Below are 27,638 nucleotides of genomic sequence, written 5' to 3'. Positions count from 1 at the left end.
TGCTCCAGTATCTAGTTTAAATTTGTTGATATGTTCATTGACAATTATATCTACATTCCAGAATGTGTGACTAGGGTCATTGATCAAATCAAGAAAAACCTTTGGTTTCTGTTCTGGTGGAAATCATTCGACTTCATTCGTAGCTACATTTGTGAAGATTTTTCTCCTAGAAAGTAGACGTTTGCTTTGTAAAATCTTCCCAAAATGGTCAACCTACTTGTCGTGAAAGTATTTGCACACTGATACAGGTAGGATTTTATGGCATTTTGCACTTTCGCCAAAATTGTCTCCTCTTTCAGGTAAAAATAAAATGAAAGAACTACTAATGCTGGAAATCAGAAACAAAAACAGATATTGATGGAAAAATTCAGCATCTGGCAGCATCTGAGGAGAGAAATCAGAGTTAATGTTTCGGGTCCAGTGACCCTTCTTCTGAACAGTGATTTTAAATGAAGTGATTTAAAGTTGAAGTTAAGTTAGATCTGTTTGTTTCTACCTTTTTGTTTTTAACTATCTTTGTCAATGTATTTTTTTGAAGTTGAAGTTCACTCGTCATAAATGAACAGATTATTGTTGGCATTACCAGGATGAAATTTTGGCTGTATATAAGATAATTACTGAAACAGCTCATTTGAACCATGCATTAGTGCCATTATTTATAATGCACCAAACTTTCCTCATGCCTTTTATTCGTTTCATTCCTTTCTAGTGTCCTCTTAAACGTGATAGAGAGTCGAGGAATAGGGAGAGAGAAGAGTTAAATGCGTGGCTACAGGGATGGTGCAGGAGGGAGGGATTTCGGTACTTGGATAACTGGGGTTCTTTCTGGGGAAGGTGGGACCTCTATAAACAGGATGGTCTGCACCTGAACCTGAGGGGCACCAGTATCCTTGGGGGGAGGTTTGCTAGTGCTCTTGGGGGGGGTTTAAACTAACTCTGCAGGGGCATGGGAACCCAGACTGTAGCTTTAGGGTGCAGGACCTGGAGTGTAGGGAGGTTAGGAATATGGCATCAATCTTAAAGGAGGGTGCCTGTAAACAGAAGAGTGGCTTGAAGTGTGTGTACTTTAATGCCAGAAGTATACGAAATAAGGTAGGTGAACTCGCAGCGTGGGTTGGTACCTGGGACTTCGATGTTGTGGCTATTACGGAGACATGGCTAGATCAGGGACAGGATTGGCTGTTGCAGGTTCCAGGGTTTAAATGTTTTAGTAGGGTCAGAGGTGGGGGCAAAAGAGGGGGGGGTGTGGCTTTGCTTGTCAAAGATAGTATTACAGCGGTGGAAAGGAAGATGGACGAAGATTTGCCATCTGAGGTAGTTTGGGTGGAGGTTAGGAATAGGAGAGGTGAGGTCACCCTGTTAGGAGTCTTTTACAGGCCTCCTAATAGTCCAAGAATCGTTGAAGAAAGGATTGTGAAGATGATTCAGGAGAAGAGCGACAGTAATAGGGTGATTGTTATGGGAGACTTTAACTTTCCTGATATTGATTGGGAAAGCTATAGCTCAAGTTCGTTAGATGGGTCAGTGTTTGTGCAATGTGTGCAGGAGAGTTTCCTGACACAATATGTAGATAAGCCTACAAGAGGTGAGGCCATACTGGATTTGGTTCTGGGTAACGAACCAGGCCAGGTATTAGAACTAGAGGTAGGTGAGCACTTTGGGGACAGTGACCACAATTCGGTGATTTTTACTCTTGTGATGGAGAGGGATAAGTGTGTACTACAGGGCAAGAGTTATAGCTGGGGGCAGGGAAATTATGATGCGTTGAGGCATGACTTAGGATGTGTGGATTGGAAAAGTAGATTCCAAGGCAAGAGCGTAATTGATATGTGGAACTTGTTCAAGGAGCAACTATTGAGTGTCCTTGATAAGTACGTACCTATCAGGCAGGGAGGAAAGGGTCGTGTGAGGGAGCCGTGGTTTAATAAGGAGTTGGAATCCCTTGTTAAACGGAAGAGGGCGGCCTTTGTAAAGATGAGGCGTGAAGGTTCAATAGGGGCAATTGAGAGTTATAAGGTAGCCCGGAAGGACCTGAAGAGAGAGCTAAGAGCAGCAAGGAGGGGACATGAAAGGTCCTTAGTTGGTAGGATTAGGGAAAACCCTAAGGCTTCTATAGGTATGTTAGGAATAAAAGAATGACTAGGGAAGGAATAGGTCCAATCAAGGATAGTAATGGGAAGTTGCGTGTGGAGGCTGAAGAGATTGGGGAGGCGCTGAATGAATACTTTTCGTCAGTATTCACTCAGGAACAGGACATTGTTGTCGATATAAATACTGAGGCACGAATAAGTAGAATGGATGGCTTTGAGATATGTAGAGAAGAGGTGTTGGAAATTCTGGCAAGGGTGAAAATAGATAAGTCCCCTGGGCCTGATGGTATTTATCCTAGGATTCTCTGGGAAGCAAGGGAGGAGATTGCAGAGCCATTGGCCTTGATTTTTGTGTCCTCTTTGTCGACAGGAGTAGTGCCAGAGGACTGGAGGCTAGCAAACGTGGTTCCCTTGTTCAAGAAGGGGAGTAGGGATAATCCTAGTAACTATAGGCCAGTGAGTCTCACTTCTGTTGTGGGCAAAGTCTTAGAGAGAATTGTAAGGGATAGGATTTATGCACATCTGGATAAGAGTGATGTGATCAAGGATAGTCAGCATGGTTTTGTGAAGGGCAGGTCGTGCCTCACAAACCTTATTGAATTCTTTGAGAAGGTGACTAAGGAGGTAGATGAGGGGAAAGCGGTAGATGTGGTATATATGGATTTTAGTAAGGCGTTTGATAAGGTCCCCCATGGTAGGCTACTGCAGAAAATACAGAGATATGGCATTGAAGGTGAGTTGGAGGTTTGGATTAGGAATTGGCTCTCTGGAAGAAGACAGAGGGTAGTAGTTGATGGCAAAGGTTCATCTTGGAGTGCCGTCACTAGCGGTGTTCCGCAAGGATCTGTTTTGGGACCATTGCTCTTTGTCATTTTTATAAATGACCTGGAGGAAGGGTTAGAAGGTTGGGTGAGCAAGTTTGCGGATGATACGAAAGTCGGAGGAGTTGTAGACAGTGAGGAAGGATATGGCAGGTTACAGCGGGATATAGAGAAGCTGCAGAGCTGGGCAGAAAGGTGGCAAATGGAGTTCAATGTAGCTAAGTGTGAGGTGATTCACTTTGGTAAGAGTAATAAAAAGATGGATTACTGGGCTAATGGTAGACGACTTGGTAGTGTGGAAGATCAGAGGGATCTTGGTGTCCATGTACACAGATCTCTGAAAGTTGCCACCCAGGTAAATAGTGCAGTGAAGAAGGCATATGGCGTACTGGCTTTTATTGGTAGAGGAATTGAGTTCCGGAGTCCTGAGGTCATGCTGCAGTTGTATAAGACTCTGGTGCGGCCGCATCTGGAATATTGTGTGCAGTTTTGGTCGCCATACTATAGGAAGGATGTGGAGGCACTGGAACGGGTGCAGAGGAAGTTTACCAGGCTGTTGCCTGGTATGGTAGGAAAATCCTATGAGGAAAGGCTGAGGCACTTGGGGTTGTTTTCATTGGAGAAAAGAAGGTTTAGGGGTGATTTGATAGAGGTGTACAAGATGATTAGGGGGTTAGATCGGGTTGACAGTGAGAACCTTTTTCCACGTATGGAGTCAGCTATTACAAGGGGGCATAGCTTTAAATTAAGGGGGGGTAGATATAGGACTGATGTTAGGGGTAGGTTCTTCACTCAGCGAGTCGTAAGTTCATGGAATGCCCTGCCAGTAGCAGTAGTGGACTCTCCCTCTTTATGGGTATTTAAGCGGGCATTGGATAGGTATATGCAGGATAGTGGCTTAGTGTAGGTTAGGGGTGCTTTGATCGGCGCAACATCGAGGGCCGAAGGGCCTGTACTGCGCTGTAATGTTCTATGTTCTATGTTCTAAATAAAAAAATGTAACAGATATATGTTTTATATTGATACCTAAGAATTAAATAAAGAAGGGATTGTTTAATTAACTTCTGAACTGACTTCCTGGCTTTTGTCTATCTCACACGGGAAGAACACCAGAAAACTTTGAAATTGTCCTTTCAGCTAACAGACCTGTGCTTAAGGAAATGTATTGTCTTTGGAGGTTTCCTGAACTATTGTTTTTCTTCACCTCTTAGAGATTCTCTATTTGTTTATGGAACTCTGCTTGTCTCCCCCACTATAATGCGTTTTCTGGGGTGTGGTCCTCCTTAGACTGCAATAAATCTAACAGGGACTCATCATTAATACCAAAAGCAATGCTGTCTCATTTTTGTTCTATTTTTAGATCCCCATTTTATATTCTTCATCCAGCCTGTAAAGAACATTAATAAAAACACCTACCAGTTCACCTGGTTTCTGGATTTATCTGTTGAATTTAATGCTTTCTGGCAACTTGTTCTTCCTCGGCTAAAACAGTAATCAAAGCATTTATGACTGCTTCAATTTTGTCTAATTTCTCATTAACTCCTTGCCTTGCAGTAACATCATCTGCTACTCTTCCTATTGTCAAACCTGACACTAGAAATCAAACCCTGCTATTCCTATAAAGGTATGCAAAATTCCTCAATTTATTAGATTAGATTACGTACAGTGTGGAAACAGGCCCTTCGGCCCAACAAGTCCACACCGCCCCGCCAAAGCACAACCCACCCATACCCCTACATCTACCCCTTACCTAACACTACGGGCAATTTAGCATGGCCAATTCACCTGACCTGCTCATCTTTGGACTGTGGGAGGAAACCGGAGCACCCGGTGGAAACCCACGCAGACACGGGGAGAACGTGCAAACTCCACACAGTCAGTCGCCCGAGGCAGGAATTGAACCCGGGTCCCTGGCGCTGTGAGGCAGCAATGCTAACCACTATGAACTTGCTGGTCACAAACAACTGGTGCCCACCTTATAAAGCCTCTGACCTATTGGGTAAAAGTCACTGCTTACAGCAACTGGTGAAGAAAATTAGTTTGGCTGTCTTCAGGCTTAGGTTTTTTTTATTGAAGAGAGAGAGAGTGATCAGTGCCTTCCTTCCTGGAGGTCTGAATGCTTCTGACCCTATCGTTTTCAGCCACAAGCTGTTTGGCTCTCCTAAAGTCAATCTCATAGTTGTTGACAGGGAAAAGTTTTACACTTCACTGGAGTAGCGCACTGGAAATAAAGCCCCATTATTCCTGAAGTCATCGCATTTTTAAGCATTCCCAGAATTCCCCAAATTACCTGACTTTCTGATCCAGATTGACAGAAAACATAGAAAGAAAGGTGGGAGAGCTCTGCTTGTGAACTGGCCAATACCTATCCATGAACAAATGCTATTAAAGGACATATTCTGATCATGATCTCCTTGCTAATGTGGACCTTGCTATTTGCAAGCGGTTTTTAAAAAATATTTGTTCATGAGATGTGTATATTGCTGGCTTGGCCAGAGTTTGTTGCCCATTACTAATTTCCATTTAGTTGGTGGCCCTTGAACTACTGCAGCCCTTGGCGATTCCCATTGTGACGTTGGGAGATTTTGATCCAGCAACAGTGAGGGAGCAGTAACATAGTTCTGAGTCAGGATGGTGTATGGGGAGGGCTTGGAGGGGAACTTGTAGCTATATCCCCATGCATCTTTAGCCTTTGTCTTTCTAGATAGCATTGATGATGGATTTGGAAGGTGATATCAAAGGAACTTTGATAAATTGCTTTTGAATGCCATGCTCCTACATTTGAAAGAACCAAACTGGCTGTGAAACATTACAGGACATCCTGAGCTACTTAAGGGCACTGAATAAATGCAACTCCTTCTTTTTAACTTAATAATACTGCAGAATGATTCATACCTGCCCAAGTACCACAAAAACCAGGAAGAGACACTAAAGGAAAAAAGATCTCTCATGTAAGCCTGACTCACAGAGTCATACAGCATGGAAACAGACTTTCTTACTGCTTCGCAGGTGTGACTGTGAGCTGTGAATAAACTCTGATACAAATTGCTATGCTAAAGGGATTATTTATTTGCAGGTTTTGCCAGACACATGCTAACAATTTACTTCAATAACATCCATTGTGCATAGGAGTAACTGTCTGGAAGGAACCACTGAGCCAGAAAGTGTGATGAAGCTGTATCAGTGAGCTGAGTTGAAATGCCAATATCACAGAAGACAACTGGATTTATGATTCTATCTGCTGACATTAATTCACATTTCTTATACTGCCAGATTCAGTCGTTCCTCCAAGTCAATTCTCCTGCTTTTATCACCACTATTAAGCATCAAAAGAAATACTTTCCAAAACAAAATCAACAGTATAACAGGAGGAAACTTAGTGGATAACTTTTATGTTGTTTAATTTTGAATGAAGTGATGTCAATAAAATTCATTCTTAAGCACACTGAAATCTCTCCTTATGGAATGAAATAATAATGAACATGAAACTGGAAGTAGCTCTCTTTCAAGTCATGAAACCCCTTTCCTTACTGATGCATTCAAACAAGTTTTGAGTAAGGTCTTCTGCACATCTATTAATATTTGAAATGAACGGCAGTTTGCAACCAGCAAGGCATGACCTAATTTACTTTCTCAATGTAATATTGTCAATCGAATGCTTAAAAAGTAAACATCATCACTGAATCACGTAATTGCTACAGTGCAGGAGGCAGAATCAAAAGGATTGACTTTCCCAACAGAATACCAATGCAAATAATTTTGATTTGGTTCCCAAAGGAAGCATTCCCAGGGTTATCCCTGGATGATTGGCTTTTAAAAGTATGCACACAACTTTTTTTCATTATTAAGTCAGGGGCATGGGCATCACTGACTGGGTCAGCATTTATTGCCTGTTCCCTAGTTACCTTTGAGAAGGTGGTAGTGAGCTACCTTCTTGAACTATTGCAGTCCAGCTGTTCGAATCAGCAGTTTAACTAACTTAGGGCATGTTGGACAGAGAAAATTGCATTTCAAACTACTTATGATTCCTTACTGAATCATTCTGGGAGTGACTATTCTTATTTTGAAACACTAATGTTTATTAGCAACAGGAAAAATGTGTTCTATTGTTCATTGGAATTTGTATTGCAGCTTTTACTTTTAAATCTTAAGTCCTTTCATTTTCAATGTGAACTGAATCATCACTTAGTTCCATTCTGCTTCAAATGATACACCAATTTTAGATAAATGTGAGTAGGCAGTGGGGAGTTATAGTAGCCATTCCACCACTATCATAGAATTGTGGGAACTACAGCTCAGAAGGATTAATGTGGATTATCACTGTCTATTCAGCCAAAGTTAATTATTTTAATCACATTTCTGTCATTTCCCTGTAGCCTATTTCATATTCTTCCTTTCCAGTTACATATCCAACTCGTTATATACTTTCGGTCTCAATAGAATGATTGAAGTTACAGCAGGAATAAGAGAAATCATTCTCTGTTGTCAGGTTGAACTTGCTTGTCATAAATCATGTTACATCAGGTTATAGTCCAACAGGTTTATTTGAAATCACAAGCTTTCCTGTTGGACTATAACCTGGTGTCGTGTGACTTCTGAATTTGTCCATCACAGTCCAACACTAGCACCTGCACATCAGAACTTGCTTGTGTGAGGACTTCACATTGTTATAAATCTTTTGGTTTCCGTGGCAAATCTCAAAAGAAAACCCAAAAGACTCCTAACCTCAATGCTCAGCACAGAATCCTGGGCGTGAGGAAGCCCAGGAGGACACCCCACCTTGATGAAGCACTGCATGATCTCCCTGATCTAGAAGAACTTTAACGCTGAACTTTTACCTTTATCTCATTATTTTCTAATTTATACATAAGATTTTGTACATAGGTACATTTGTAGCTAAGATGGCACCAAAAATGTCACTTTTCGCTGTAATGTATCCCTGTGTTTGAGTACATGTGGCAATAAACCTAATTCTAATTCTACATCTAATTTTAATTGCAATTCCATCCTCTACCCAGCCACTGCTTTGTAAATCAGCAAAAAACAATCTCCCACAGGAACATGACAAACGTCTTACAAAATGAATGAAGAGACATCTGTGCTCTGCAATGTGCAAAATTCAAAAATGGGAAAGGGAGCATAGCAAACTAAATAATAACTTGATTCAAGACATCTGCTACACACATCATTCCCAGTGGTTTTATTCTATCCCTTTAAAATGGGACCAAATTTGGCTTTTAGTTGGGCTTAGACAATGTAATATCTCTGTATTGATTATTTTAGGGAAGGCAGGATGAATTTACATAGGAATGATATGTTCACATCATTTTCATCAATAAAACCTTGGTATTCGTTACTATGTTAAGCCACATATCATAAATTCAAGTTGTTGGTGTGAGTTAAACTGGTAGAACAGATGAAGTGCCCATTACAAAAATCCCTACTTTCAATATGAAATCCAGGTGATTTCTAATGACCACAAGTAATTCCCCCACCATTACACTGTACAAAGCTTCAAAAGTGAAAATTAATCCCTTTGAAAACTTGTTCTTGGGAAGGGGTTGACACTGGCTTTATCATCTATTCCTCACTGGCCAAAGGATGTTACTCAATTGTGCTACACCTCCCACTGTGGCTTTACTTATGGTATTCCAGAAAGTCCAACAAATGGCAACTTAAGCCCAAATCCAGATGTTAGCTAACTTTGTGGGGTGGTGGGATGGGGAGGAGGTTGACGTAGAGACAACTGTAGATCCATGCTCTCAGAATTTTAGAATTTCCACAATGTAGAAACAGGCCATTTTGCCCATTGTGTCTGCACTAGCTCATGTAGTGAACAAGTCTTGTTGTTCTTATCCATTTTGATGTTGAAGTTGACAGCTGTATTCAACATTTACGAAATTGTAACCTGACTAATACCTTCACATCATGGGCCTCTAAGACGTCTCGCATTCTCATTTGTCCAAAGACTATATTTGGCAGGTTTTTGAGAGGAAAGGCCCATTCAATTCCCTCAAAAGATCACGATAAATAATCAGTTACAATTGAGCTGATTTGTAAATACAAATAAAGACTGACTTCTTTCATTTGTCATGCAAGTATCACTCATGACACTGCAAATTTTTTTAAAAAGTGTTTTGAGCTGCTAGGAAATGTCAATTGCAGTTCAACTCATTTGCATGTGCACATCAGAGGAGAGGGATTGAAGTGTGTTAAAATGCTTTTTTTTCTTACTTTGGCAGAAGTATGGCTTTTAAATTTAATAAACGTGCAACAGTTCCCCTTGGATACAAAGTGATGACCGAGAGTACATTGCAGAGCTACAGTTAACGAGTATGCATTGAGTAGCAAGAAGAAACAATAATCAGGGATTAAGAAATTGTGACAACATTGTTGAAGGAGCAGTCTCTCAGTATCTTTTGAAAATGGGGAATTCAGTGATAAAGAAATGTACCACTACAGACAATAGCCTGGAGTGAGATGCAGTAATTTTGATGGTACAGTAGTCCCCCTGCAACCTCGGGGGATACATTCCAAGACCTTCTAAGCCCAAAACCGTGGATAGGTGCAAACCCGTTCAGCCTCCCGACAGCCTCCTGGTCCCTGGTTTCGGAACGTTCCTTTTATATTTTCGGGCCACAGTAAACCGTGGGTAACCAAAACCACAGTAACCGGACCTATGGATATGGGGGTCACTTTGTAGTTCATCCTGAGCAGCTCCATGCAGCAGGATTCTATCTTCTGTGGGTTGTTTGCAGGGGTGCATGCTAGAACAACCATCAGCTGCACCTGGAGGATTATCAACTTGGTGAAAGATGCTCCTGGGTCTGATTGACACTTGCTGGTCTTCCAATGCATAGTCTTTGATCAAATGTTTGTTGCAGACTGATACATATACCAAGGTCCAGGATGACATACCAGTGGATGCACTAAACATTGGAGCAGTGACTGTCAAGGCATAATGCCAAAATGTCTTTTAGCCACAATCCATGTTTGTGAACTTACTGTGGGACAGACAGTAAAGGGTGTGGATGGGTGACAAGATGAGCACGTGGAGGAATCAGGCTTTTCAAGAGGTCTGTCTTCATCTGATTTAGTCCCAACCCTCAACCTGTAAACCAATGACATACAACCAGTCTTGGAAGTTTTATTTATACAGATCATACTTGCTGTGACACACAAGCTGGGACTTACCCAGATCTTCACTTACGGTTTTTCAATGTGTACTTTCAACCTTGAACTTTGTGCTCAAGAGTTTTGTTCACTGCTCCTCTGCATTCTCAAACCCTGTCTCTCAGTCCTTGCTGGACTTTGAGATAAGTCTAGTTCTTTTGAGGCTGTTTTTAATAGTTTGGAGTCACAAACTGACATCAAATTGTTTCCCCAGAACTCGTAATGCATCTTCTTGAAAATTAAGCACAATGTTCCAGAAACAATTTCACTCGGGTCCCACTAACATTTAGAATGGCTGATTTTGCCTTGCCTTCTAAAATAAAATAGTAAAAGCAAACTGAAAATAGCAGTGACCACATTTTCTGTGGAACACCAAGATCGTTGATTTGTTGAATCTGTGAGAATATTGTGCAATGGAATAGGTGTGTAAGCACAATAATCTCTGCATGGGTGTACTATATTGTGTTCAATTATGTTTGGAACAAGGTGAAATTCCCCTTGAATTATAAATAAATTCAGCCTTTTCTGGTGCCATATTAATTTTAATCTGCATTTCTTAGAGATCTGTAGTATTATTCAATCCCTGCTGATGGCACTGCTGTGAACAAAACTCTAACAATTCATCATTGCCACTTCATGTTAAAGTAAATATTCCCTTCACATGAGGTTCCTTTATGCTTTAGAAACAATTAGCTACTTTTGAAATGCAATTGTTATAATGTAGGAAACACAGTCACCAATTTATGTGCTGCAATTTCCCACAAACAGCCAAGTGCTAGTCAAAGCAGTTACTCTTCGTGAGCAATCTTGGTTAACAGATAAATGCTAGCTGGGACACTATGGAGAACTGCCCCAGTTCTCTTCAAAACAGTGATGTGTAATTTTTAATATCCACCTGAGAGGACAGACAGGGACCTCAGTACTCATTTGAAAGTCAGAAGTCACACAACGCCAGGTTATAATCAAATCGGTTTCTTTGAAATCGCAAGCTTTTGGAGCATTGCTCCTTTGTTGGCAAGAACAGGAAGGCAGATTACTACCTCAATGGTATCAAATTAGGTAAAGGGGCTGTTCAGAGAGATCTGGGTGTTCTTGTCCACCAGTCAATGAAGGCAAGCATGCAGGTACAGCAGGTCGTGAAGAAGGCTAATAGCATGCTGGCCTTCATAACAAGAGGAATGGAGTATAGAAGCAAAGAGGTGCTTCTGCAGCTGTACAGGGCCCTGGTGAGACCACACCTGGAGTACTGTGTACAGTTCTGGTCTCCAAATTTGAGGAAAGACATTCTGGCTATTGAGGGAGTGCAGCGTAGGTTCACGAGGTCAATTCCTGGAATGGCAGGATTGCCTTACACGGAAAGACTGAAGCGACTGGGCTTGTATACCCTTGAGTTTAGAAGACTGAGAGGGGATCTGATTGAAACGTATAGGATTATGAAAGGATTGGACACTCTGGCAGGAGGAAACATATTTCCGCTGATGGGGGAGTGCCGAACCAGAGGACACAACTTAAAAATACGGGGTAGACCATTTAGGACAGAGATGAGGAGAAACTACTTCACCCAGAGAGTGGTGGCTGTGTGGAATGCTCTGCCCCAGAGAGCAGTGGAGGCCCAGTCTCTGGATTCATTTAAGAAAGAATTGGATAGAGCTCTTAAAGATAGTGGAGTCAAGAGTTATGGAGATAAGGCTGGAACAGGATACTGATTAGGAATGATCAGCCATGATCATATTGAATGGCGGTGCAGGCTCGAAGGGCTGAATGGCCTACTCCTGCATCTATTGTCTATTGTCTATTGTCAGGTGAAGTAAAATGAGCCAGTTGGACTGTAACCTGTTGTCATGTGATTTCTGACTTTGCCCATCCTAGTCCAACACCAGCACTTTCACACCTCATCTGAAAGGTGGCACCTCCAACACTGTACTATTCACTCAGTGCAGCATTGGAGGATCAGTTTGGATTTTTAAAATTCAAGTCTCTGTAGTGAAACTTGAACTCACCAATGTCTGACTCAGGTGCAAAAGTGCCACCCACTGAGCCAGGAATGACACACTGTGCAATTGCTAAAAGATAAACAAAAGCATTCAGACGGCAAACTTTACCTTCAGTTTGCAATGAGATGAAAGGTGCAGTGTAAATCTAGAGTTCAAATCTAACCTGACTGCAGAATGAAAGGGTAGCCTCATATGCTTCAGTCTAGAGTTAGTTAGGACTCCAGTTCAAGATATACAGAATAACATCAGTACATAGCTGCTTTCCTTTTGTTGTAATGTATATGGCACATTTGACATGGAACAGTGGTTAATTTATAAGAATTAATTCCATTTAGAAAATTATTTGAGAATATTTGTGAAAAGAGAAATGCTATTAAAGCTTTTCATTTTGCTGTAACCAAGATACGCGCAAGAATGCTAAATTCCAAAGGAAGCAATGATGTGTACTGCATGAGAAATAGGCAGTGATAGATTGGCAAGTTGACTCTGACTCCTGGTGGCATTACAACATAGAATGCAGCAAAGAACTATTGCTCCCCAAATTTTTGTTTTACGAAAAATAGGAGCAATACTCCTTTCATTTTTGTCTTAATATGAATTATCCTGGAAGGGTAAAATATCTCCAAACTTTGAACAATAGGTGAAGTTAGCCATTTTATGCTGCCAATATGGACTAACAGAATGCTGCCATTAAGCCAAAAAGACATTCTGTCTACTCTAAAAATGAGTAATGTGTTATATGAATTTCAGTACCATTATCACGTACAGGCAAAGGTTCCAGATGGCAGACAGAGTGAATCAAATAGAAAGTCCCGTTGGCTGTTAACAACAGACAAATTACTTACCCTACTCAACTAGCCTTGGCCTTCATAGAGATCCAGTGATTCTGTGATGAGACAACATTTGCTGAATAATCTTCAATGTGCTAAGAATGATAGTAACAACCAATTAAAGACAATCAGCTAGGCTTGCTACATATATTCAAATGCAGGGACTCACCCTCTGCATGAAAAAAGAACATGTCTGTTTTTAAAATAAATAGAAATGTGGGTGACTTTAAATAATTGATAAACATTTAGCAAACAATTTAACAAAAATGTGGTTCATTGCTGATTACAACGCCTCAACCATTCTGAGCCAAGGTGCCGATCAGCTCTGTTTAGGCATGCAGTAGTGGCAGATGAAGTTTAATTTAGATAAATGCAAGCAGTTGCATTTTGTAAAATGATCAAGGTCAGGACTATACAATAAATGACAGGGTCTTGGGAAGTGTTGTAAAACAGAGACCTAGAGGTTCAAGTACATAGTTCTTTGAAAATTGTGTCGCAGGTAGACAGGGTGGTATAAGAAGGCATTTAACATACTTGCCTTCATTGCTCAGACCTTTGAATATAGGAGTTGGAATGTCAATTTGTTGTTGTACAGGTTATTGTTGAGGTCTCATTTGGTGTGCTGTGTACAGTTCTAGTCACCCTGCTGTAGGAAGGATATTATTCAATTGGAAAGGATGTAGAAAAAATTTACAAGGATGTTGCAGGAACTGAAGGGTTTGAGTTATAAGGAGGCTGCATCAACTGGGACGTTTTTTTCACTGGAGTTTAGGAGGCTGAGGGGTGTCCTTATAGAGGTTTATAAAAGCATGAGGGGCATAGATAAGGTGAGTAGCAAGGTCTTTTTCCCAGGGTTGGGGATTTCAAAACTAGAGGGCATAACTTTAAGGTGAGAGGAGGATGATTTGAAAGGGACTGGAGGGGCAACTTCTTCACACAGGGGGCAATTTGTATGTGTATTGAACTGCCAAAAGAAGTGGTTGATGCAGGCACAGTTACAACATTTAAAAGACATTTAGACAAGTATATGAAAAGGTAAGGTTTAGAGAGAAATGGACCAAACAAAGGCAAATGGGACGAGCATAGTTTGGAAAACTTGGTCAGCATGGACATGTTGGATTGAAATGTCTGTTTTTCTGCTGTATGACGCTAAGACACATCTATGAGAAAGTGAGGACTGCAGATGCTGGAGAGTCAAGAGATGAAAAATGTGGCACAGGAAAAGCAGGTTAGGCAGCATCTGAACAGCAGGAGAGTTGAGATTTTGGTCAAAAGCCCATCATCAGGAATGTTACATCAGTGTTCAATATTCCAACTGAGGATCTGTTTTAACTTTGACTGTTTTTGTTTTCAAACTTGCAAAACTATCTTTCACTTAAAGATGTAAAAGGTAAAATCTTCCAATTTGGGTCTCTTGCACATCCATACTTCTGATCACTAGACAAATGGCTTCAGGATGCTGCCATGAAGCCGAAAAGACATTCTGTCTACCCTGGAATGATTATGTGTTATAGCCTTAGTTGAAGCCTTAAGTTCTGGAATTCTATCCTTTCTTTAACTTTCTCTACCATTACTCAAAAGGTTCTGAGAAACCTGGCTGTTTGATCATGCTTTCTAACTGAATCCAATATCTTTTTAAGTGGCTTAGTGTCAAATTGTGCACTGATAATACTCCAATATTATGCCTAGGTATGTCTAATTATAATGAAGACACTATGCAAAGATAGTTTCTTATTATGGTCATAAACCTTAGCAAGGAATGAACAAAATCTACAACATCTCTGAACAGGTTGATTAGAAAATATCTATAACTGCTTAAACTTTTTCCTGGATGTTATGTGCACTTGAGCTTTCACTTCCAACTAACCCACCCAACCCCAAATCCTCCTCCGCCACCTTCATTATTCTTAGAACAAATAAACAAAAGTGGCAAAAATAAATTAATAATATGATGGAGACTTTTCTCTGGTCTTGTTTAATAACATGTCGAAGTGATTAATCTTTAACTCTTGAAGAGTCTTCAGCAATCACAGAGGGAAATCACAGCAGTCATAATAATGATGCTAATTTTCTGCTGCAGCTAATTGTGCACTAAGCTGACAGGAATCAGAAAGAGCAACAGCATCAGAAACAACCCACTATGAAATGAGGTTCTTAGTCCAACAGGCAATTCCAGTGAAGTTACGTTATACCTTCTATCAACTCCATGAGACTCAAAGATTCATAAAGCAACATTGTGAAGAGGGACACTATTCAACCAGTCATATCTGTGACAACTTTTTTATGGAACTATCCAAGCAATCCCTGTCCCCTGTTCTTTCCCAGGAACTGATTTCTTTCCCATCTTCAATTATTTACCCAATTCTTTTGTGCCTGTTGTTAATGAATCTCCTTCTATCACACTTTAAGGTAGTATATTTCAGATCATAATTATTCCCTGTGGAAAAATGTTTCCCCGCGTTGCTTCTAGTTCTTTTGCCAGACAAAGAATTTGTCCTTTGAATTGTTAACCCATCTGACACTCCAAATAACTTTTCATTTAAGTCTATCAGAACCATGTAACAAAAACTGGCAACAAAAGAGTGACAGGAACAGATAAAAAAACTTAAAAGTTAATTCTTAAAGTATGTACAGAGAACAACTGCATGCTAGTGAAAACCCCAGCTTTTGTCAAATTTATTTCATTTAATGAATACTTTGAATAATCTCGACTGAAAAGTAATCTCTCGCCTCTTCTATTTTTGTGCAGTACTGTCTGCTCCCTCACCTCTCCATTGCCTCACTACTCTGTTCATTTTCCTGAGTTACAATCTATTTTCTGCCTTCTATCCTGGGCTGTAACAATTTCCTTCTCTGCTAATTCTCTTTTTCCTTACATCTTTTCTGCTCTCTTCTCTCACTACATATGATTTATATGCATGTATGTATATTTGGTCAGGTGATGTGGACATTGCTGGCTAGGTCAGCATTTCTGCCTCTCCCTATGTGCCACTGAGAAGGGGTGGTAATACACCTTTTTGAATTGCTAAAGTCCATATTAGTTAGATACACCTACTTTGTAGTTAGGAAGGGAGTTGCTACTCAATTTACTACTTGATAACAGTGAACATTTTTGGAATTCTTATTGAAAAATCCAGGCTGCTATGCCTGATTTGTACTCTGCATATATCAACTATGTGTATTCAATTTTTATTCACTACTTGCCTCCAGCACCCACACCCCACTACCCCCCCCCCCCCCACTCCTTCACAGTTCACCCCCATCTTTTCTCTCACTGGCGTAAAATACCACACCATACTCGCTGAGCTGTAGGTTTGATATCCAGATGTTTCACTACCTGGCTAGGTAACATCATCAGTGGCGACCTCCAAGTGAAGCGAAGCTGTTGACTCCTGCTTTCTATTTGTATCTTTCTTGTGGATGGGATTCCTGGGGTTTGTGGTGATGTCATTTCCTGTTCATTTTCTGAGGGGTTCATAGATGGCATCTCGATCTATGTGTTTGTTTATGGCGTTGTGGTTGGAGTGCCAGGCCTCTAGGAATTCTCTGGCATGTCTTTGCTTAGCCTGTCCCAGGATAGATGTGTTGTCCCAGTCGAAATGGTGGTTTTTTTCATCCGTGTGTAGGGCTACAAGGGAGAGAGGGTCGTGTCTTTTTGTGGCTAGTTGGTGTTCGTGTATCCTGGTGGCTAACTTTCTTCCTGTTTGTCCTATGTAGTGGTTGTGACAGTCCTTGCATGGGATTTTGTAGATGATGTTGGTTTTGTCCATGGGTTGCACTGGGTCTTTTAAGTTTGTTAAGTTTTAAACTTTTAAGTTTTTGTTTGAGAGTGTTGGTGGGTTTGTGTGCTACTACAGTACTACAGTGCGCAGATTCCTCAAGAACAAACCACGACAAGCAGACCAAACATAGCCAGAAACCCTAACCACCTTACAATACATCAAAGAAGTTTCAGAAATGACAGCCAGATTACTAAGACCCCTCGGAATCCTAGTAGCACACAAACCCACCAACACTCTCAAACAAAAACTAACAAACTTAAAAGACCCAGTACAACCCATGGACAAAACCAACGTCATCTATAAAATTCCATGCAAGGACTGCCACAAACACTACGTAGGACAAACAGGAAGAAAGTTCGCCACCAGGATACACGAACACCAGCTAGCCACAAAAAGACACGACCCTCCTTCCCCCATACCCCTACACACAGATGAAAAAAACCACCATTTCATCTGGGACAACACATCTATCCTGGGACAGGCTAAGCAAAGACATGCCAGAGAATTCCTAGAGGCCTGGCACTCCAACCACAATGCCATAAACAAACACATAGATCTAGATGCCATCTATCAACCCCTCAGAAAATGAACAGGAAATGACATCACCACAAACCCCAGGAACCCCATCCAGGAGAAAGATATAAATAGAAAGCAGGAGCCAACAGCTTTGCTTCACTTGGAGGTCGCCACTGATGATGTTACCTAGCCAGGTAATGAAACGTCTGGATATCAAACCTACAGCTCAGTGAGCAAACGTACACCCTAAACCTCAACCTGAGCTACAAACCTTCACAAACCTTGCAAAAACCACACCATACATTGTTTGACTCAATGTCAGAAAGTTAAATGTAATAAATATTGGAGTGCTCAATAACCATTATGTTTTCCATTTCAAGCTTACAACTAAATGCCATCCAAAAAGATAAACTTGTCAGTATGTTGCAGCAAGGAACATGTGAACTGTAAATCATTTTGAAAAATTTCCATTTCTGTTCAAGTTAATTTCCTAGCCTTCTGTTTCTTGGAAATGCTCACACAACAGCTGTTGGTGTGAACTCACAACTGAAAATGCTCAATCACAGGGATCCCGGTCTTTTTATGGTAAATATATTAGCAACTGCACAGGTCTCATGTTCAGATTGCACACAATCAAACGTCATGATGACAACATCACATTTGCAGAATATAGATTCACACAGAAGGAGATGCTCAACTGATTGTGCCAACTCTTTGAAAGACAATTTCCTTTTAGATCGAAAACTTCCCAATATCATCGCATTGGTTAAGCAGGGTAGGGGTGTTGAATTAAGAAATGATGGATTTATCAGGCTGAAGTCAGCTAGAATCTGTGTGGGGACTGAGTGATAGAGTAAAAGTAATTTGTAATAAATCCAGTGACAATTTTTTTTTGAAGCTGTAACTAACATAGGAAGTGTTTTGTAAGTTATTTATATGATTCCGAGAAAGAAGTTGATAAGGTTTCAGATAAGAGAGCATAAAAAGGGATGAGAGTTCATGGAATTGAAACGAACTTATTGACATCGATAAGGGATTAGCTAGGGATAGGAGATTCAATTTAGGGCCAAAAGGTATATGCTAAAATTAGCAGGATGTGACTTGTGGTGTTCCCAAGAGTTCATTAATAGAGACTCGGTTTTTGACTGCATTTACAACTGACAAGAGAATGGTACAGAGAACCATGGATCGAATTTTCTGACAAGATCGAGTTATGGAGTCATAGAGATGTACAGCATGGAAACAGACACTGATCAATAGTGCCAGATTTTATGGGACCATCCCATGTTCTGGATGGAATGCAAGGACACACAGATCATAGGGTGAAAAAAAACTTGGATAGATGCATACAGGTTCCCTCGCACAGGGTGTGTGCCAGGCAAGATCAACATTAGCAAGATCAGCATTATTTGAACTTAGAGAGCCCATTCATCAGTCTAATAATGGCAGGGAAGGAGTTGTTCTTGAACCTGCTGATGTGTATTCAAGTTTCTGTATCTTCTGCGTGATGGAAGAGGCTGTAGGAGAGCATTGCTGGGATGCAATGGGTATTGATGATGTTGGCAGCTGTTCTGCAGCAATTGATATAGTCTTGTGAAGAGTAAAGCTAGAAATATTGACTCTCTTGCTCCTCAGATGCTGCCTGACCTGCTGTGCTTTTTCCGCACTTTATCAACTCTTTCTACAGCAATAGGCCATGTAAACAGAGTCCATAGGTGGGAGGTTGGCTTTCATGACGATCTGGGCTGTGCACACCTACTTCTGTATTTTACTACAGTCCTGGGCAGAGCAGATGCCATACAGGGCATAATGTGGAGGTGTCGGTGTTGGACTGGGATGGACAGCTTAGACAAATAAGTCTATAGGGTGGATTTGCATTTGCAGAATTGTATTTACAGATACATTCTATTTTGTTCAAAAGGCACACAATCTGCAGACAGTCAATCCATGTGACATTTTATAAATTTCCTAATTTGGAAGTAGAACCAGTCTGACTCAAGATTGGAACACATATAGACTCTAACCTCACACCTTTAATGCATGTTCTGAGCTGAGATGTCACCTTTTTCTTATAAAATCTTAAGTCATCTCAGGAATGTGACTGGAAAGAAGTTCTGGGATTTACATATTTTTGAATTGAAACCTGCAACCCATTCTAAAGGATTACAGACTCAACAGCAATCTAGGTTTTTTCAATATAACGTGTCAGTTGCATGACACTATGATCTTTTGTTATAAATTCTGTGCCTGATAATCCTGCCCCACGAGCTACCTGCTGAAGGAGAGTACTCCAAGAGCTACTATTTGCAAATAAACCTGTTGGACCCTAGCCTGGTGTTGAGTGATTTTTAACTTCTACCTGGCATAGCATTACTCCAGTGTTCCTGGTGGCCCACTTTGATTCCTGATGAAGGGCTTTTGCCCGAAACGTCGATTTTCCTGCTCCTCGGATGCTGTGCTTTCCCAGTGCCACTCTAATCTAGACTCTGATCTCCAGCATCTGCAGTCCTCACTTTCGCCCACTTTGAGAGATGTGGCAGCATCTGCGGAGAGAGAGAAAACACACAGACACATTTTTAATAAAGAGCTGCAGATGGTGAGAGTCCAGCAGAAACTCAGCGTCTATGGAGAGAGAAGTGAGAGTCAACGTTTCGATTCCAGTGCGTGTCCCATTGTCAGATTCCAACCAGCGCCGCTGTCGAACGCTGGGAGGACCTCCGGTCCTCCTGCGCCAGGGGGAGCCCAGTACTCCCTTCAACTTGAGGAAAAATGGGAGGGCTTCTCGTGTGTTGTGTCGGCTCTTCGGCGCAGCCGCCGGTGGGTGGGAGAAGGAGAAGGAGCGTTCCCGGCATGCTCCGCGCGGTTGCTAGTGAACATGGCGGAGGGCGGAGCGGCCGAGCTGGAGACGCAGCGCGCCGATACCGCGGCGCTGATGAAGACACCGCTGAAGAAGGGTGATACCTGGTGAGGCCGGAGCGGGCGAATGAAGAGGCCGGGGTGAGGGGGGGGGGGTGGGGGAAGGTGGAGTCTACTGGCAAGAGGAAGGGAGAAAGAGGAAGCGGGGAGAGCGCGGTCCCTGCCAGGGCAGAACGGCCGCGCCGGTACTAGGCCGTGGCTGGGCCCCTGTGGAAGGGAGGGAAGATACAGGGGGACGGGGAAAGCCCAACGACCGCACCCACCTCTTGTTTGCTGCTGCTGCTGCCCTTGGTGTCCCCTTTCCGCCGACATTCTGGATAACTCTCAGGGACAATTACCCTCCTGAACTCCAGTAACTGAGCCACGGCCCATCCCACTTAACTGAGTTTCGGGGGATGCTCGCCTCCCCACAAGAGGCGGTTTGGGGAAGTTAATTTTAATGCCTGGCAGCTGACACTGAGAAGTGCCAACGTTATGAATGCTGTCTTTTGAATGAGTACTTTTGACAAAATAAAGTACACGTCGCTTTCTGTACACGCATCCTGCACTGTGTTGTAAAACGGGTGCAGTTCAGGGAAAAGGGTGCAGATCTTGCGCTCAGCTGTGTGACATAACTGGCGATCCTGTTTATGGTGTTGATTGAGAGACGAATGTTGGCCTGGACACCATGAAAAAATCCTTGCTTTTCATGTTAGTTTTGGTTTTACTTCTTGTCCAAAAGATAGCAGATTCCTAGAGTGTTCCTTCAGTGACAGCTTAGATTGCACTCATTTGGAGAATGTGACTTTAGATTCCCTACAGTGTGGAAACGAGCCATTCGGCCCAACAATTCCACACCAACCCACCCAGACCCGTTCCCCTACCCTATATTTACCCCTGACTAACACTATTTAGCATAGCCAATTTACCTGATCTGCACATCTTTGGGCTATGAGAGGAAACCCACGAGGAGAATGTGCAAACTCCACACAAACAGTGGCCTGAGGCAGGAATTGAACCCGGGTCCCTTGCGGTGTGAGGCAGCAGTGCTAACTGCTGAGCCGCCACTCTGGCCATTCACCATCTGACTCAATTCTGCCTCACAAATTCTACTCTTAAGCCAAAGCTGGTGTTCACAGTTTGAACTATGGTACATAAGAGAGTCTGTCTCTGGATGGTTGACGTATTTGCCATTAGACATTTGACTTTTCTGTTTAGTATCTTTTACAGTGTTCCAAGAATTGTGACTTAGAATATTTAACATGTTGATGCACTTGTCATACTTTGGCAAATAAGAATGAATAGGTGGTCATGTGGAAGCAACCTGCAATTGTATTTGCAAACATCAAGATTATAGAGCTAATACATTCTACAGAAACTAGATCAATTTAGTAGGATAAAATCTGTAATCCTTTTGCACAGATTGGAAGCAAAGCAGTGATAGACGTTTGAGTGGATGTAACATGAATATTTGCATTCAGTATTCAGCATTTATTGAACAAGTGCTATCTGTCCAGAGGACATTGTGCAAAATGCTTTTCTATTGAAGAAAGTACTGATTAGCAGAGGCAAAAAAAGACCAAGGGATTTAGGTTGCAGAAAAAGGTTATAAATTTAAAAACATATGGTAAAATCTAGGGACGGTGTTTCAGAAACATGGCATGGTAATGAAGAAGTGAAACATCAGTGAAGGGGTCAATAGGGAGTGTGAAGCAACCCAATGTCGGGGGATCGCTTAAGTGGATTGGGTGGTGCCATTGGGTGTAATAGTCAGATGGAGCATTTTATGAAAGCTAAATTGATTCGTAATTTATGAATGATTGAGATCTGAGGCAGCCAGCAAAATGGTAGAATTTTAATTTCAATGAGGAACTGTGCAATCGAGAAGCAGTAGTGGTGGAGAGCTTTGTGTGCCCACCATTAACACTATTGTGCATTAACTGCAAACATTAAATTTCAGTTTTCTAAATACATGAGCACTGCTGTCAACATTTTTATCTTGCTTTATGCTGGGGGAAGCAAATTTACATTGTCTGGTATTTTAAATTAAACAATTTTTAATAATACTGCACATGACATATTCATGGGATATGGGTGTTATTGTCCATCCCTAATTGCCCATTGGGCAGTTGAGAATTAATCACATTGTTGTGTGTCTGGGGTCACATGTAGGCCAGAGGTCTCCAAAAATATCTTGAAATGTACACAAATCTATAACCTAATATTGTTTTGTGATCTAGTCATAATCATGATTCAGAGTCATTAGAGAATTGTGCTTGGTGTATTTTCTTCATCCCCTCCTGTTCTATATAAATAATACAGCCATGCAGTTTTGATTCATTATTACCATTTGTCGTGGTTTTCATTTTTAAAGATTGATAGAGATATATATATATATATATATATATATATATGTTAGATTGAGTACTGAGGCTACAATTCAATATTGAATTCAGATGCAAGTAGGTCAGTTAAACTTTGAGAATATATTTGTCATATTGCATCAAACTCTCAATACTAAGATCATTTGTAATGTAATTCAGAGAAATGGGAGCCTTTCCATATGAAGGTTGTTCTTTAAAACACATAGTATTTGAAGTGTGTATCATGGCCATAAGACATCAGAGCAGAATTGGACCATTCAATCATGGCTGTTATATTTCTCAGTCCCATTCTCTTGTCTTGTAATCTGTGATCCCCTTACTAATCAAGAATCTATCTCTTCATTTATTAAAGACACTCAATGACTTAGCCTCCATAGCCTTCTGTGGCAATGGGTTCTACAGAATTGCCAACTGCTGGCTGAAGAAATTTCTCCTCATCTCCTTTCGAAAAGACTGACTTCACTCTGAGGCTGTACCCTCAGGTCCTAGTCTCTCCTAAGAAACATCTCCACGCTAAGTAATGTTAAAAGTCTGTATCTGAGTTTGATCATAGCATGCTTTAGCTTGTTTTGTTATTTTTACAATATCTATCAGCCTCGCTATGGAAGAGTATACTTTGTGTAGATGTTTAAACTATTCCCATCATGGCTTGGCTACTTTGCACAACTATTTAGATATTTAAAATTTTTTTTACTGGCTTTGTGTTATGAGCATCAGTATTGTTTCAGAATTCAGCTCTAGAGAATTAGTGGAATGCAAAAAAGCCTTGGCAGAACAAAGATTGCTCTGATAGCACTCACACTAGCAATAACAACACTGTAAAATATGGCATGATATTATGAATTTATCAATGAGTAGTTGCTGTTAGTATGTTATTTTAAGTTTTAGATTAGATTGCTTTCAGTGTGGAAACAGGCCCTTCGGCCCAACAAGTCCACACCGACCCGCCGAAGTGCAACCCACCCAGACCCATTCCCCTACATTTACCCCTTCACCTAACACTACGGGCAATTTAGCATGGCCATTATTTGGATTGTGGGAGGAAACCCACACAGACACTGGGAGAATGTGCAAACTCCACACAGTTGCCTGAGGCGGGAATTGAACCCAGGTCTCTGGCGCTGTGAGGCAGCAGTGCTAACCACTGTGCCACCGTGCCGCCCATATTATTTTTAGAAATTAGAAAGTTATACAAACAGAAGGTACAACAAATATTTGTACATAATATCTGTTGTGGAATTCCTGATGAAAGGCTTTTGCCCGAAATGTTGATTCTCCTGCTCCTCGGATGCTGCCTGACCTGTGCTTTTCCAGTACCACACTCTCGACTCTGATCTTCAGCATCTGCATCCTCACTTTTTCCCTCCGTTGTGGAAAACCTGGCTTCATTGGACCCCGTAATGTTGGTTTTCTTTGTTTGTTACTGGGATTTGGTTTTAATTGATTGAGTTGAAGGGCTTCATAGCAAAGTTAAGACTGGTTCACAATACGTTGGGTCTGGAGTCACTTAAAAGTAGTATTGGGTCAGAACAGATTTTCTTCCAACCTACTGAAGCAGATGGACTTTTGTGACAGTTTCATGATAACAATTAGTGCAAGTTCAGTTTTTATTGCATGTTTATTTACTAACTAAATTTAATTCCCCAGGTACCATGGTGGGACTTGAGCTTGGTCTCCAGATCATTAGTCCAGGCCCCTCAATTGCAAGCCCAGTAAGTCGTCATTATGTACAGTTCCCAAAGGGATGACTAGGCTTCATTAGCGGCATTGTTATATCTGAGTCAGAAGCTGTTATGTTCTAACCGTTATCCTGGTGTTCAATAAGTTCTAGGCGGCTATTTTCTAGTTACAGAGAAAATAATCCATCATCAGAGGTACTGTTCTTTGGACAAAACTTTAATTGACACACTGCTCACTTGGTGGCATTTGAGGACAAGAGGGAACTTATTTACTCAGCCAAACCTGTTTACTTATAATGATTCCAGCTCCACCTGTTTTTTTCTTGCAGTCTGTTTTCACTTCTCAAGTTTCCTGTAACCATGTTTCATTTACTCATCGATGGTTGACTTTCAGGTAAACATGTGAACTGAAATGATTTTGAGTATTGCTGAAAAAGACACATTTTGCCAAAGCCTTTTATGTAACATGCATCAGGATAATTCACATGAAGTTGTTAACTGGTGCATTTTCTAACACCTGTATCAGTCACAGTACATGTGATTTTTATAAATGACTTGGATGAGGAAGTGGAAAGGTGAATTAGTAACCTTTCCAATGACGCAAAGGTTGGTGGAGTTGTGGATAGTGTGGAGGGCTGTTGTAGGTACATTGACTGACAGGATGCAGAACTGGGCTGAGATATGGTAGATGGAGTTCAACTTGGGAAAAGTGTGATGTCATTTGAAAGGTGGAATTTGAATGCAGAATACAGGGTGAAAGGCAGGATTCTTGGTAGCATGGAGGAACCAAGGAATCCTGGGGTCTATGTCCATAGATCTTAAAGTTGCCACCCAGGTTGATAGGGTTGTTAGGAAGGTGTATGATGTGTTGGCTTTCATTAACAGGGGGATTGAATTTAAGAGTTGCAAGATTATTCTATAGCACAATAGAGCGCTGGTTAGACCACACTTGGAATACTGTGTTCAATTCTGGTCGACTCATTATAAGAAAGATGTGGAAGCTTTAGAGAGGGTGCAGAGGAGATTTACCAGGATGTTGTCTGGACTGGAGGGTATGTCTTATGAAGAAAGCCTGAGGGACTAGCATTTTTCTCACTGGACCGAAGAAGGATGAGAGATGATGTGATAAAGATCTGCAAGATGTTGAGAGAAATAGATGGAGTGGATAGGCAAAGATTCTTCCCTATGGCAAAAATGTCTATTACAAGGAGGTATAATTTTAAGATAATTGGAGGAAGGTTTACGGGAGATGTCAGCGGTAGATTCTTTACTCTGAGAGTGGTGAGTGCATGGAATCCACTGCCAGAAGTGGTACTAGAATCAGATACATTTGTGGCGTTAAAGTGACTCTTGGTTACGCACATGGAAGTTAGTACAAGGAAGGGTATGTAGGTTAGTCTGATTTCAGAGTAGGAGAGGTGTCTGGCACAGCATTGAGGGCCAAGGGCCTGTATTGTGCTGTACTGTTCCATGTTCTATATACACTTACAACTGCTGCATCATGTTTTCTCTCTACTTTTGTATTTCTTGTGATCTATGGCCTTAAACCATTAATGGAAGGCTGGGCGAGTTTTCCGGCACCTCAGACTATTCTTCTAGGAACATGGGTTTGAATCCCATCATGATAGATGTTAAAATTTGAATTCTTCAAAAATCTAGAACAAAAACTAACCTAATGTAAGCATTGCTGACTGCTGTAACAATCCATCTGTTTCACAAATTTTTTTGAGGGAAGTGAATCTTTCATCTTTTCTTGGTCTCGCCAACACGCAGCTCTAGATCCATAGTAATGTGGTTGACTCCTAATTACTCAGTGGGCAATTAGGAATGGTTATTAAATGCTGCTATAGCCAATAATGTAAACATGCCCTGAATAAATAGTTTAAATAACTGTCATTGTTCCACTTCCCTTGATAGCCAAACATTTGTCAATCTCAGTTCGAAAATTTATGATTGGTCTCACATAAGTTGCTATTTACATAAGTGTTGCACATCTCTCCCATATTTTGTGTGTTGAGTGTTTCCTAATTTCATTGTTGAAAGCTCTTCTCTAGATTTTAGACATTAGCTCGTGGTCTAAGACACCCCATTCAGCATTGAACAGGAACAAATCCTATTCTATTCTCCTTTTTAAGATCTTGAAACCTTTGATCAGATCATCCTTAACCTTTTAAGTTTCATGGAATGCAATCCTTTTTCAAGTGGTATCTTCTTTTAATTAGAGTCCAGATATAATTATGATCAAAACAAGCCTTATTTCCTTCAAAGGCCATGATGTCATTTCAAAGGTATGGTGCTCAGAACTGTTCCTAGGACCCAGGTATGGTCTGACCAAACCAGAGTTTTGACTGTGGACAAATTCTACTCAGTAATTTGTCTCGAGCTGTAAAAGAAAAATGAATTAACTGTTTACAATTATTTTCTGAACCTGGTCCCACCCATGACAATCCTAGGCAGGACTGTGCATTGTGAGGAAGATGTAAAACGTCTCCATGAGGATTTGGACAAGCTTACTGGATGGGCAGAAACATATGTGGAAAGATGTAGTGCTTTACGTTTTGGGAAGAACATGTGCAAAGTATTTATTATTTAGTAAGAGGTTGGAATGTGTAAGTAAACAAAGGGACCTGATGTTCTCATTGACCAGTCACTGAAGGCAAACAGGCAGATACAGCAACCTTTTAGGAATATTAGTCTTTATTACAAAAGAATTTGAGTGGGAGTGTAGTGAAGTTTTCCTTCAATTGTATAGAAGCTTGAGTAGATCATACCTGGAATTATATGTCCCCATATCTAAGGAAAGATATTATCGCTATTGAGAGATTGCAATTAAGGTTCACTATACTTGTTCTGGACCTGTATTCTATAAAATTTTGAAGAATGAGTAATCTCTTTGAAACATAACAAATACTTAAAAGAATAGACAGGTTGAGGTGATTTCCTGATTGAGAAGTCTAGAATGGGTGACAACTTTAAAAATAAGGGGAATGACATTTTACTTAAATGAGAAAGTATTTTACTCAAAAGGCTGTGAACGTTTTGAATGCTCCACCATAGAGGGCTGTGGAATTTCATCCTGTTCAGTATGTTTAAGAACAAGTTGGAAATCAGGAATCTTATCAATTGTGTACAAAGTTTTGGGAATGGGGTAGTTACGCATTGAAATGTTTGGTCGGTCATGATTACATTGAAAGACTGGCAGACTTGATAGGCTAAATGGGTTATTCCTGTTCCTATGATATTTTAGAATGTGTACCTGGAACTCCAAATCTTTCTCAACCTCTACTGATTTGAGCTTAAAAATAATCAAAGATTCTGTTCCTCGAAGATGGTAGAATTAGTGCTTCAAAGCATAATTATTTTCTGGGAAAAATCCTCCTTAGCTCTGTTTTAAATGGGAGCTCCTTATTTTAAGACCATTACACCTAGTTCTTGATTCTTCCGCAAACAAATCATGTGTTCCACACCCTGTCA

The 27,638-nt window shown here is 40.9% G+C and overlaps 2 protein-coding genes across 11 annotated transcripts in view; one reads left to right on the top strand and one right to left on the bottom strand.

Annotated features, from left to right (window-relative positions):
- LOC140457995 (chemokine-like protein TAFA-2) overlaps positions 1 to 19,902 on the bottom strand; it is a 360,212-nt gene extending 340,310 nt beyond the window's left edge. The window contains exons 1-2 of the transcript XR_011953426.1: positions 19,566 to 19,902; positions 12,924 to 13,003 (exon numbers count right to left, since the gene is read on the bottom strand). The gene's annotated coding sequence lies outside the window, so the exon portion shown is untranslated. The remainder of the gene's footprint in view (positions 1 to 12,923; positions 13,004 to 19,565) is intronic.
- Positions 19,903 to 20,023: 121 nt separating this feature from the next.
- LOC140457994 (ubiquitin carboxyl-terminal hydrolase 15-like) overlaps positions 20,024 to 27,638 on the top strand; it is a 115,705-nt gene continuing 108,090 nt past the window's right edge. For all 10 annotated transcript variants that reach the window (XR_011953421.1, XR_011953423.1, XR_011953422.1 and 7 more), the window contains exon 1: positions 20,024 to 20,170. Coding sequence is in view for 6 of the 10 variants with exons in the window: in XM_072551914.1 (XP_072408015.1) it covers positions 20,082 to 20,170 (89 nt within the window). In the remaining 4 variants the exon portion in view is untranslated. The remainder of the gene's footprint in view (positions 20,171 to 27,638) is intronic.

This window comes from Chiloscyllium punctatum, chromosome 32 (genome assembly GCF_047496795.1).
Source record: "Chiloscyllium punctatum isolate Juve2018m chromosome 32, sChiPun1.3, whole genome shotgun sequence".
Lineage (NCBI taxonomy): Eukaryota > Metazoa > Chordata > Chondrichthyes > Orectolobiformes > Hemiscylliidae > Chiloscyllium > Chiloscyllium punctatum.
The sequence above is the reverse complement of the archived record's forward strand: the minus strand, read 5'-3'. Positions and strand labels throughout refer to the sequence as shown.